Raw genomic sequence first — 13,423 nt, forward strand, 5'->3', positions numbered from 1 at the left:
TGCCCTTATACTGCTTTCTCTAATTTTTTTTAGAGGTTTCTTTTTTGCTATAGAAATGTAATAATATGGAAATAAATACTCTTAGTCTCATGTCTATTTTACATCATATCTAAAGCTCAGAACCATCTTGAATTTAACTACTTACATGGGTGGGTAAGTCAAACCAACATATCTGACTAAGTAGAATTCCAAGAAGGAAATACTGATTTTAAAACATTACTTTCTTGATGTTTGACAGGGACCTTGTTGTTACACAATAATGCCATCTTATGGCTGTACAGCAATTTGTAGTCTAGAAACTGCTTTCATTTTGATGATATCATTTGAACTATTCTATCCTCTTAGTCTTCGGGAAGTCATTTTCTAAAAGTGGGAAACATTCACTAATGGCTTACAGGATAGTAAAGATGGTATCAGAAAGAAACTAACGACACCAGAGTATAGCATCTGGCATTTAGTAGGCCCTTCTTAAGTGTTCGTTGAAAGAAAAAAAGAGCTTTGTTTCTCTAATCCTAGATAGATCTTACGTAAATTCTTTGTTTTTACATGTTTCCTATAGGTATATTTTATAAGCAGTTAGTTACCCACCCGAAAATCAATGAAAACTGAATTTAGCAGTAATATTAATTTCCCAAAAAGTTAACTAGTAATCTTACATATAGGCATATCTATCTATACGTTCATGGTGCTTGTGGATTTACTGTTGACTGTGTTGAGTGTTTGTGAACAATCAGAATGTCCGTGAAAATAAGGCTTTTGATACTTTGATGATGTGTAACCTATTGAGATACATGTTGAAATTCTATTTGCTGAAAGACAATGTATGGAAGCAGGTATGTTAGATAATGAATGAGCAGTCATAAATTAGTCTGGCTTTTTAAATATCTTCCTGTTCTCATCTAAAGAGTAATGTCTGTTTTACATTATGACATTTAATAGAGATGACTGAATGAGAAATACGCAGATGTACTATTTAGTATGTGCTTAGGCAAGTCACATAATATCTTTGAAATATAGTTTTCTCCCTTATAAAATAATGAAGCAGGGCAAAACCACTAAGGCATTTTCTAGCTGTAAAACAATCCTGTTATAAATTCTTAACTATCTCTAATAATTTGAATTATGGTTCAGCAAATATTAACAGCTCTCCCCTTCCACTGTAGGAAGAGTCTACTTTCTCATTCTATTGATGTCAGATTTGGCAACGTAATTTGCTTTGGCCAATCAAATGTCAGTGAACTTCACGGGAGCAGAGGCCATGAGTGTTCTTGGGAGGTTAGGTTTATACTTTGGTGACTTGTCATGAAAATATGTCACTGAAACTTCATCTTAGGTCCAGAGCAAAGACATGTATAGCAGACCTTAATCCAACATGCATCATGGAGCCTAGCTCTACTAACCCACATCTTGAAGCAGAGCTTCCCGGTCAAGCCCAGCTGAGTCAGTCAAGGTACAAGTAACCTAAACAGCCAGAAATGCCTGTTGTTTTCAGTCAGCAAGGTCTAGGGTGATTTGTGTCACAGCATTATTGCGGTCATAGCTAATACTACCATACATGTACCATTTAAGAAAAATACCAATATAGCCCTTCTTACTAGCTCAAATTTATTTTGATTTAACCCAAGTCGGCTTACTAAAAAATTCAGCAGATTTTTGTTGAGAACACCACATGAAGGCTATACTGAACGTTTGTGTATTTATGAATGCATAGCTTCTAAATCTCTCCAAGGATTCAAGAATCTACCATTGTATGGGACTTAGTAGGACACAAGGCGTTGACTGCCACTACAATGAAGAACAAATTCAGCTATTTATTTTCCCTGACCTCTGGCAATAAGAACATAGTTCTGTGGCCTACACCTGTATTATAACAGCAGTCATCAATTTATGGCCCATCAGCAAATTCCAGCCTGCCAACTGCCTTGGTAAATAAAGTTTTTTATTTGAACACAACATGTCCATCCATTTATATATTATATATGGTTTTTTTCACCCTAAAACAGCAGAGTTGTGTAGTTGTGACAGAGACTACATGACCTGCAGGGACAAAAATATCTACTAACTGCCCCTTTACAGAAAAAAAAAATCCGTCCTCTGACTTATCAGATGCTTCTGCCAGAGACCCTAGTTGTAGAATGAGCGACACACAGAAGAATAATTTAGCTACTTTTTCTTGGCAGTGACGATAGCAAGCAATGTCCAGTGCAATGGTGCTCCTGGTAAAGCAGTGGACTCTGGCATGACAGCAAAATAATTCAGATTTACCTCACAGCTTGATACTGGATATATTCTGGATGCCTAGCCTGCTCTTCCTTTATAGTTTCTGCCCACTGTTAAACCTAGCTCTCAGGCTTTCCTATTGATTCCATGAGGTATCTGATATCCTTCTAGTAATTTATATAATTCTACCTAAAGTAACTACAGTCACTTTCTGTTAGTTGTAACTCAGAACCTTGAATGGTCTATAGACCTTGACTTACTGCTAATTCTTAGGAAGATGTTTTCATTCCATTCCCCAGGGATCTTGTTCTTGCCCTCTTGTATAGCTCCAATCTATCAACCCTTATTTTACTGGCTGGTTGTCCCTTTTCTCTCCAAGACTGTGAAGCTCTTCAAAGCAGGGACTGAGTCTAATTCTTCTCTCTGTAGTTCTCAGGGAAATTTGAAAGCGTGTAAGAATGAATTAACAGACGTCATGACTGTCAGAACCATAAGATCACCATTTTCATCATCAAAATTGCCAACCTTAACTGAGCCATTATCATGTTTAAGCAATCCACTAAGCTCCCCACATACATTGTGTCAGATAATCCTCATAACAACCCTGTGACATAGACACTATTCTTATCCTATTTTATACATAAGAAATGTATGGAGCAGAAGATTTAAGAGACTTGCTCGAGGGCACATAGATAGCAGCAAAGCCAGAATTCCAAAACAGCCTGGAACTCTAGAGCCTGTGCTTAAAAGCAATTACTTAAAACAGTTTTTATCCGAGATTGTACTAAAAGTCACAGGAAATTTAACAGCTCCTGACCAATTCCTATAGAATGTCAATGGAAGTACAATTTCAACCTCTGGATAAGGAAAGGGTAGATCTATTGGGGTTAGAGAAACTCTATCCTTTGTCAAAACCAGAAAAATCCTCAGAGTTGGGGTGAGATTTCAGCTACCCTCTCTGTGGAATGACATTAGTGTTTCTGTTAAAGTCTAGGGTGAAGGTAAACCGAAAGGGAAATGTCCATATGACCCAGTGAGAAGGGAATACCTGGATCATTAGCCAAAAATTACTTTTAAGTAAAGTGGAGGAGAAACCTCAAAAAGCAGAAAGCGTTATTTCTACTTTAGTGCAAAACTGGTAGGTGTGTATAGAAGCACAGTAATCACTGGCTATCCAAGAAACCTCAAAGGTCCTTAGGGGATGGTGTGGGCGGCCTAGAATGCTTGGAGAAAACATTGACTATAAGAAGATGAACCAGAGGGGGAAGAACTTCCCAATAGTGGAATGAACATCCCAAAAGATGGTAATGAAACTGACATCACTGGAGTAGCCTGCAGAGCCTCATAATGGCTCAATGTGAAATGCTGGGAGAAAGTACACCATGGTGGAGATATAAGTTTATTCAAATATTTTTGTTTATTTATTTTAGAGACAGTCTGTTATGCAGGCTGGAGTACAGTGGCACAATCATGGCTCGTGGCAGCCTTGAATTCCTGGGCTCAAGTGACCCTCCTGCCTCAGCCTCCCAAAGCACTGGGATTACAGGTATGAGCCACCATTTTATAAGTTTAAGTTTGTATTTGTAGCATATACACAGAGTGGCTAAGTTTCTTTTCCTTTATCAAGCCTGGCTTTGGATACTGTGGGACCAGCTATTTTCAAAGAAGTTGAGATAAATCTCTTTTTTTGTTTTGTTTTGTTTTGTTTGAGACGGAGCCTTGCTCTGTCACCCAGGCTGGAATGCAGTGGTGGATTTGGGCTCACTGCAGCCTCTGCCTCCTGGGTTCAAGGGATTCTCCTGCCTCAGCCTCCCAAGTAGCTGGGACTACAAGCGCATGCCACCATGCACAGGTAATTTTTGTATTTTTAATGGAGACAAGGTTTCACCATGTTGGCCAGGCTGGTCTCGGACTCCTGACCTCAAACAATCTGCCCGCCTTGGACTCCCAAAGTACTGGGATTACAGACATGAGCCACTGCACCTGCCCTGGAAGTTGAGATAAATCTGTTAGACTATCCAAAGGGGAAATATTCTCAGGTTTCTGAGAGGAGGCTTGAGTCCAGACACATTGAACACCCACTTTGTGCTCAGCACTATATCAGTCCTGAGCATGCAACACAAATAAAACATAGCCCTTTTCTATAAGGAGCTTGTGTGGGAGGCAGAAAAGTAAACAAATTGATTACTATGTGTTAGGTTTTAGGAGGAGGCACATCAGATCATATATTCTACAGGGTAGCCACCAAGTCTGGAAAATTTACAAATACATAAATGATTTATTGATATTATATTACATTAAATGATGAAACAATAGCCAAGTTTCCAGATGTTATGAGCAACTAATAGTTTCAGGATTTCCAGAAAAAGACAACATCTGAAGTGAGACCTGAAGAACAGGCAGGTCAGAGGGAGCACAAAACACTTGGGCATCTGCAAATTGATTTAATACCACTAGAACATAATTTGGAGGGGATTGCTGTAGGGCAGGCACGAAGAAATAAACAGTGAGGCTGACCAGATAATTATGCACAATTAAGGAGTCAGGGTTTCATTCTCAAGGGAATGAGATTATAGTACCAAAGCTCTTACACTTTAGAAAAATGACGGCCACTGAAAGATCATTGAGAACAAAGTGGAGATAATCACTTGAGACAACTGAGATTAATGCTAGAAATCTCTCTTTAGGTGCCTGACGTAGTAAACCAACAACTAAAATAGGAGTAAAGATGGTTAGAAATGGACAGATATAAGAGATACCATGGAGGTTCCCTATAATTATTAGACGAATGATTTGATTTCCTCTGAGAATAATTAAGAAGCCTACCTTGAGGATAAAGACTTCTGAAAGGAATCACTTTAAGCTGTTAGAGAACTTTATTACTTTTAATCTAAAAATGTAAAAGAAAGAGTAATCCACTTCTTGTGATGTGAAGCTAAATAATGTAATTGAATTTCTGCCCCCCCCCCAAATAAGTCAACAGCGAAATATTTCAATTAAGATAAAAAGAAACATGATTTTAAATCAACTTAACAAATTCCCCATGGCAAAAAACATGTAGGGGAGGGTTATGCAAAGTGTAAAGTGTCACCCTCCAAAATATAAATAAATGAAAATCAATTTTTTATTGATAGGTAATATTTTAAACATGTTAATCTAAGTATCAAACTCCTATAAATTTTTAGACACAGATTTGACTAAAGATAAATATGTTATATTTAACAACTGTTTACAGCACCTCAGTGACCCAATCTGATTTACGATTACCGGAAATTTTCGAAGATATAATGCTTCAACATAATGCTAAATTTAATACTGAATAATTTCTACAATTCAGCTCATTTGTCTGAATTGTTCATCATTATTTGTTCTCATTTTACTTACCATTTTTCAATGAGAGTGATACTTCTTTTTCCCTGTCTTTTTTCCATGGAGGGTACTGAAATAAATTCTACAGTTCCCTGAAAATAAATCATTTCTGCAAGTATCAAGCAAAATGTATGTGTTACCTACCCCTGTCGGTCCTTGTACATTTTGTTAACTTTTTCCCATTGGAAATCAAGCTGGGAGAGAGCTTCCTGTAGCTTCACCCTTTCCACAGGCGTTGCACTTTGCAATGCTGCTGTCTTCTTGCTATGAATAATGTCAATCCGACCTGAGCTTTGTTGTAGACTATCTTTTATATTCTGTAATATAAAAATTTTTTAAAAAGTAAAAAAAAATGAATTAGCTGTCTAGAGAAAGAGAAAAAAATACATATATATAAATCCCAAAGGTAGCAAATGGTGTTGCAATTCTTAATTATTGACTTTTTAAAGTTAATAACCATGAAGTCCAGTGACTTTGACATGCTCAAATTCAATAGGTAAATCACAGACCTCATCCTGAGAGAGTGGATCACTCCCTACATCTTAAAACTGCCTTCATTTGGCTTCTGTATCCTGATCTCTTCTGGTTTTTCTTCTACCTTTAAGTCCACTGCTTCTCGGTTTCCTTTCCTGGATCTTTCTCGTCCTGATCTTAATATTAGAGTGCTCTGACTCAGTATTTGCACTTCTTTTCTTCTCTGTCCATAGTCCCTCCCATTTGTTCTCATAATTTTAAATATCCTGTATAAGACAATGACACCCAAATGTGTATCTCAAGCCCGGACCTCTTCTCCGAACTCCAGTCTAACAAATGCTAATTTCTCAACACTTGGAGGTCTCACGAGACTTTCAAACTTAATATGATGCAAACAAAATTCTGAACTGCATTTCCTAATCCTTCTCCTCCCATAGATTCCCTCATTTCAGTAAATGGCAATTACTGATTTCAACTGAATTACAGTAATTCAATTAACAATTACTCAGATTGACAACTTTGGAGCCATCCTTAATTTTTTCAGTCTCCAGTATTCAAATTATTGGGCAATTGTTTTGGCTTGACTTTCAAGACATATCCGGAATTTGACCACTTCTCACTATCTTTCTTGCTACAGATCTGATATAAGCTATTATTGTCTCTCATCTGGGTTATAGAAATACCTATCTAAATGGTCCTCTTGCTTCCAGTCTTTACCCCCTACTGGATAATTCTCCACACAAGAGCCGAAAAGATTCTTTTAAAACATAATTGGGATCATATCACTCCCCTGCTCAAAATCTTCCAGTGGCTATTCATCACAGAGTTCAATCACAGCCAATTTCAAAAGCCTACATGAAAAATAAATTATTCTTGCTACACTTTATACAAATAATCAGGCCAAGTATAATAAAGCAAATCAGTCCTATGATGATCTGTCTTTAGTAAAAATGGGAGACTAGAGAGAGAAAAAAATTATGTTTTAAGAACTATGGTACACCTGTTATTAGTCTCGTCAGTTGTTTTTGAGTTTTTTCCTGCAATATAGACTGATCCTGCTTATTCCTGTGAACCTGCCAGTGATCTCTGACTGCACCTCAGAAGAAACCAGAAGGATGGGTAATATAAAAACCTGGATCAGTATTCTAATTCTGGACATGTATTGGAATCAGCTAGCAACCCCACATCACTTTGGTTCCAACAGCTGCCCAGTTCACGGAAAGCCTTCTAATTTAGTTTACTTGGGATAATTGTGCTGATTTTGTATTACTGTTGTGGAATATATTTGCTGTTGTACTTTTTGTATAGGAATGCAGAATAAGCTTACTCAATGTTTTCTTAGACTGAAAACTTACTAATCTTCTAGATATCACCATTTATCAGTTATGAATGGCCCTCACCAAGCTGATGCTTGCTGACTGAGCTCCTCTCTATCCTGAATACAAGAGATGCTAATGGTTAGGCAGAAATATCGTCACCCATATTCAGCCTGAAGAAGTTACAGAAGATGTATTACCCCTCTACTACTTAATCCTAAGGGTACCTCTATTACCCTTAGGATTAAGGGTTCCCTTGTAAAAGAAAGAGGGGAAATACGTCAGAGGCATTCGAACCAGAGCAACTCCATCTTGAATAGGGGCTGGGTAAAATAAGGCTGAGACCTACTGGGCTGCATTCCCAGGAAGTTAGGCATTCAAAGTCACAGGATGAGACAGGAGGCCAGAACAAGATACCGGTCACAAGGACCTTGCTGATAAAGCAGGTTGCTGTAAATAAGCCAGTCAAAACCCACCAAAACCAAGATGGTGAAAAAAGTGACCTCTGGTCCTTCTCACTGCTCCTTCTACACTAATTATAATGCATTAGCAGGCTAAAAGACACTCCTACCAGTGCCATGACAGTTTACAAATGCATGGCAATGTCAAGAAGTGACTCAATATGGTCTAAAATGGGAGGAACCCTCAGTTCTAGGAATTGCTGACTCCTTTTCCCAGAAAACTCATGAATAATCCACCCCTTGTTTAGCATATAATCAAGAAATAACTTTAAGTATCCTGAGTCAAGCAGCCCATGCCACTGCACTGCCTATAGAGTGGCCATTCTTTTTATTCCTTTACTTTCTTAATAAACTTGCTTTTACTTTTTTTAAAAAAGCATTATCTTTACTATGACCTATAAATCTCTGCATGACTTGGTTATATACTACCTACCATTCCAACCTCATCTCTTCCCAGTCTCTTCATAGTCCACAACACTTCACCCTCATTAACTTTATTGCATTACTTGAGTATAACAACTACATTCTTGCTTCAAGATTTCTGCCCTTGCTGTTCTACCCGCCAAAAATAGTTTTCCTAACCAACGCTTCTATCAGTGGTTCCCTTACTTCTTTCTCATGTTAAAGGGGACTTCTCTACTCCTCTACTTTAAACAGCATCAGCAATCACTCTCTATTCCTTGCATTACTCTTCCCTTTTCTTTATAATACTTACTACTAACATTAAAATATATATCAAGTAGCCTGTATATACCACTAGACTGAAATCTATGAGTACAGGGATGTTGTTATCTGTTGGGCTTCCAAAGCTCAAACCTGTGCTTGGCACATGATAAATGGCAAATGCTTTTTTGTTGAATAAATGAATAGATGGTCCCATAAATTGAATCCATAATGTTTTATTTATATTCTATTTAATGGAAAAATCACAAACCACAAATGTGTTATATAGGAAGAAAGAAAAATCTAAACATATTTATTCTCAAATAAATTTGCTAAAAACTACCTTCTGGCAATTCTCCTAGTATGAATTTTGTTGTTTTGATCATCTAAATTGTACATAAGGTCCACTGAGCAAAATTTATTGAGTTCTTCCCATGTGTAAGGAGCAATATAGCAGAAACAGAGGTGGGTGAAACACAGTTTAGTTTGCTTTTAACAAGTTTTAAGTGGGTTTTATTGTAGTAGTAAGAAAGGATATGGTTTGAAGAATTGAAGAAAAAAATCCAAGTATAGAAGCCTTAGCTAGATGAGAAGAAGGAATAGATGAGTGTTCCAAGTGGTATCAAACATTTTCTAGAAGTTCAGAGAAAAAATGTATCATATATTTGGTATAGGCTCAGGAAAGAATTCATGAAGAAGGTACAAATTGCAGTAGACATGTCTGAGTAGTAGAAGTGGGAAGAACATTAGAGCTAGTAGGTAACACACACGCAAAGCTAGGTAACAAGCGCAGTCATATTTGGCTGCCTTTTTAGTAACATAGAAGCTTAGGGGAAGATGGGCCGTGAAACAGAGGCTGAGGATGTTCAATAACGTGCTTTGAATCTCAACAGAAAATTCTGCCTGTACTTCAGTAGCTAATGGGGAACTATGATTTTTAAAATTTATCATTATGTAAGATTTCAAATATATATGAAAGTAGGAAAATAACACAAATAGCTCCCATAACCCTATAATCCAGTGCCAACTGTTATGACTCCACGGACAATCTTATTTTATGTATCACCCCACCCACTCACCTCTTCAACTAGATTATTCTGAAACAAGTTGATATATTATTTTATCCATAAATACTTCAGCATTTTTCTCTTGCTGAAATATTCTCTCATGAGAACTTTTTTTTCGGAAAGTACATATAATACCATGACCACATCTACAATATTAACAGAAAGTTCATTAATTGAATCAAGTATCTAGTTGCTATTCATATTTGAGTTGAAGTGGGAAGGAAGTTTAGGAAAACAGCTCAGCAGAATTCAGTGACTGTGTGTTGGGTGAAGAGGAGGAAGAACTTGAATGACTCTTAGGTATCTGGCCTGGGCATCCACGTGATTTGTGGTGTCACTGGGTAACAGGATTTCAGATGGATGAACAGGTTCCATGGTTACATGCTTGTGTATGTGTGCATAAGTGATTAGTTCAATTTTGGACATCGTCGTTCTGAAAAGCCCTTGAGGCATCAAACTGTAGCTGTTCCAGAGGTAGTTGAAATCAGATTTTGAGAAGAGGAGTAAGATGGCAAGGATTGCTGAGCCATACATATTTTCACATTTGGATACATGGACTAGGCTTTCTGAGCAAAGAGTTGTGGTAACTGACTTAAAGGATGACTGAATGGGAAGCGTACCTTGGAGTTTAGTGCGTTGCTCTGGAGAGATTTAAAAACTTTTATCTCCAAGAGCCCTTTGATTACATTTCAACTTATATACCAAAAATAATAGAGCTAGATCGTTGGTTTATATCCCAGAGCAAAGTCTCTTTCTGTATGTCTGTCTCTCTTGCTTTCTCTCCTCCTGATACATCAGGTGCTCTATATAATCTCTGAGATCCACAATTTTGGGGTTTCTCTCCTGTACTACAACCCCTGCACTCACAGATAAACATCTTGCCCTGAGATGCTTTTAAGTAATTAGTGATGTATTCTCTCATCCAGAGATCTTGTTTCCTGACTAGATAAATATAAATTTTAACAAATATCAACAAAGGGAATATTCTTTTTTTTTTTTGAGATGGAGTCTCGCTCTGTCACCCAGGCTAGAGTGCAGTGGCGTGATCTAGGCTCACTGCAAGCTCCACCTCCCGGGTTTACTTACACCATTCTCCTGCCTAAGCCTCCCGAGTAGTTGGGACTACAGGCGCCCACCACCACGCCCGGCTAATTTTTTGTATTTTTAGTAGAGACAGGGTTTCACCGTGTTAGCCAGGATGGTCTCAATCTCCTGACCTCGTGATCCGCCCACCTCAGCCTCCCAAAACAAAGGGAATATTCTTGCCTATTTTCAGTCAAAATTGGGAAGGATTTTAATCATTTGTAAGTTGGAGACTGGGTTAAATAGAGAGTGACTGCTGCTGATCGTACAGCCTTCCAGATGACGGGCTCTGAAGAAAACCTCGCAATCGGAGAGGGAAACAGGAAAGAAGTTAACAATAAAACTTAGAGGGTTTTCTGCCTTATTCTAAGATTTCACGTTTATGGTGCATGAGGACTTGCCTTGAGCAAGAACTAAGCTGAAGAGGCAGGTGAGACTACAGATAATGTCGGTTGTAAAAGGTAAAAGTCAATGCTTACAATGGGAACCTTAAAAAAAGCAACTGTGTTCTCATGTCTTATATATCAGCTCAGCAACAGGATAAGACACAATGGTTATGGTTGATGTGAGTGAATTAAAGAAAGAAGGTGTTTTTAAAATAAAATTTCAAGGCATTCTCTTCAAGTCTGTGTACACCTTGCGATGGAAAGCTTTCATTATTTCTTTTGTTTAGCATCTCAATTTAACTCTGTGGAAAAAGTACTTATCTGACAGGTCAGGTATTACCATACAAAAGAAAGAACAAGCCAACACAGAAACAATCTGAGAATTTACTTATATGGAGGAATGCAGGTTAAAACTGTCTTTCAGCAATTTCACATAGAGAATTGATAGTCATTGGAATGTGTGTGATGTTGAATAAGACTAGGGATGGTCAGATTGCTCAGGAAAGGTGTTTAGAGTGAAAATAGTGAGAAGAAAGGTGGCATAAAGATGAACCTCTGTGGAAAGCATGGGCAGAGGAAGGAGATGAGTATCCCTAAAGAATAATAGTCATCAGACCCAGGAAGAGAACCAGAAGGAGGGAGGGAGTTGTCAACAAGTCAGATGCAGCCAGGACCAGGAGGGAAAAGTCAACTTGGGCAATTTAGGAGGTCATTGGTGATCTTATCGAGAGCAACAACAGCATGTTGGAAGTGGAAAACATAAATGTAGGCAGACCGGACTGTCTTTTGCTGTCATCCTCTTTCACTATAAAATAGAAAATAGCTTTGTACGACATTGCAGTATGCTGTATTTGACATCAGAGGCTTGCTTATTGAAGAAAAGTTTAATATTGATAAAAACAAAACTCATAATAAAACAGAAACTGTTGGATACCATGCTCACTGCCTGGGGGACAGGGTCATTCATATCCCAAATCTCAGCATCAAACAATATATCCATGTAACAAATCTGCACATGTATTCCTGAATCTAAAATATAGTTGAAATTATAATAAAAGAGATACAATGGATGTAATAGCTATTATTAATGCCCTAAAAGCCAATGAACTCAAGCATAACCCTAGTATTATTTAAATTATAATAAAAGAGATACAATGGATGTAATAGCTATTATTAATGCCCTAAAAGCCAATGAACTCAAGCATAACCCTAGTATTATTTCTTTACTTTGTTTACCTGGTAGAATTTTACTAGCATCTTCTGATGGCTCCAAGCCTAGAGTCTTGGGTGGAATTGGGTTATTCCACTAGCCTGATTAGGTCAGGTGCCAGAAACATGCACCAACATATCTTCTTGGCTGCTTCTGTTAACTCGCCTGAACTGGGCAGCCTGATTTCACAAGTACTTGATTCAACTCCGAATTCTTTAAGTCACTGACTCCATCATTCTTGCTTGGCTGCCAGTCCAATGGCAAAGATCCATAACTCTGCCAAGTTCTCCACTTGATACCGAGACGCCAGCTGAATGAAAGGCTGATTACTTAAATTCATATTGGGCAACCAATCACATTTATTAGTACATAGCAGGCCCAAACCCTTTAAATGCATAGCTGTAAGCACCCATGGAGAAAAAATTCAAGGGAAGAGGTAAAGGATCTTCCCCCATCAGCATATAATAGTTAGCCAGTTATGGCTTTGATATGGTATGTGTGTGTTTGTGCGTATGTGTGTGTATGTACACTCTCTGAGGATTTGAGCTTGCAAAGCTTCCTGATTTTAATCTGAGTCTCTGGGGAGCTACCAGTTCTTTGGAATGCTGTAGAATTGCTCAGCATCAAGTTATGAACGGTTTTAGCAATGCTGTGCAGCATGTTACTAACGCGGGAAAACTTTCTGTCTTAAATGAGAAAAGCAAAAAGCAAAAACTGGGGCAGGGGATGTCACACTCCCTGGATATCTAGCTAATAGCTCCTTGGTGCATTCTCAGAGAATGCTGTCAAAATTGGCTGGAGTCCAGGAAATAAATCCTTTTTAAAGTCCCTTCACATATTCTTGTCCTGAAGGCATTGCACACAGAAAAATGGTATGTGCACCAAAGAAAATTTTGTAGCACTTTCCATAGTTTAAAGTCAGAGATGAGATCTCTGATAGCATTTTACTATTTTAGTTTGTCTAGAAATAAGTGATCTTTATAGTTTCTGACCCTCTAAAAATGAAGCCATAGTCCCTTGTAGTTGCTATGGTGATATAAAAATCCCTGGAATCACTATAGAATATAGCATTTCTATTTCTCTCCCTGAATAGTTCCTTATCTGAAAATATGATGTCAAAATGATAAAGTACCAACTTTTTAGTCAAATCCCTTCTTAATTTTGACATGCCCCT

The 13,423-nt window shown here is 37.8% G+C and overlaps 1 protein-coding gene across 4 annotated transcripts in view; it reads right to left on the reverse strand.

The window, feature by feature from the left end:
• The window catches only part of DMD (dystrophin), a 2,105,574-nt gene that overhangs the window by 1,169,951 nt on the left and 922,200 nt on the right, over positions 1–13,423 (reverse strand). For all 4 annotated transcript variants that reach the window (XM_054470954.2, XM_063660502.1, XM_054470953.2 and 1 more), the window contains exon 43: positions 5,734–5,906. In XM_054470954.2, the coding sequence (XP_054326929.1) occupies positions 5,734–5,906 (173 nt within the window). The remainder of the gene's footprint in view (positions 1–5,733; positions 5,907–13,423) is intronic.

The sequence above is a fragment of the Pongo pygmaeus genome, chromosome X (genome assembly GCF_028885625.2).
Source record: "Pongo pygmaeus isolate AG05252 chromosome X, NHGRI_mPonPyg2-v2.0_pri, whole genome shotgun sequence".
NCBI lineage: Eukaryota > Metazoa > Chordata > Mammalia > Primates > Hominidae > Pongo > Pongo pygmaeus.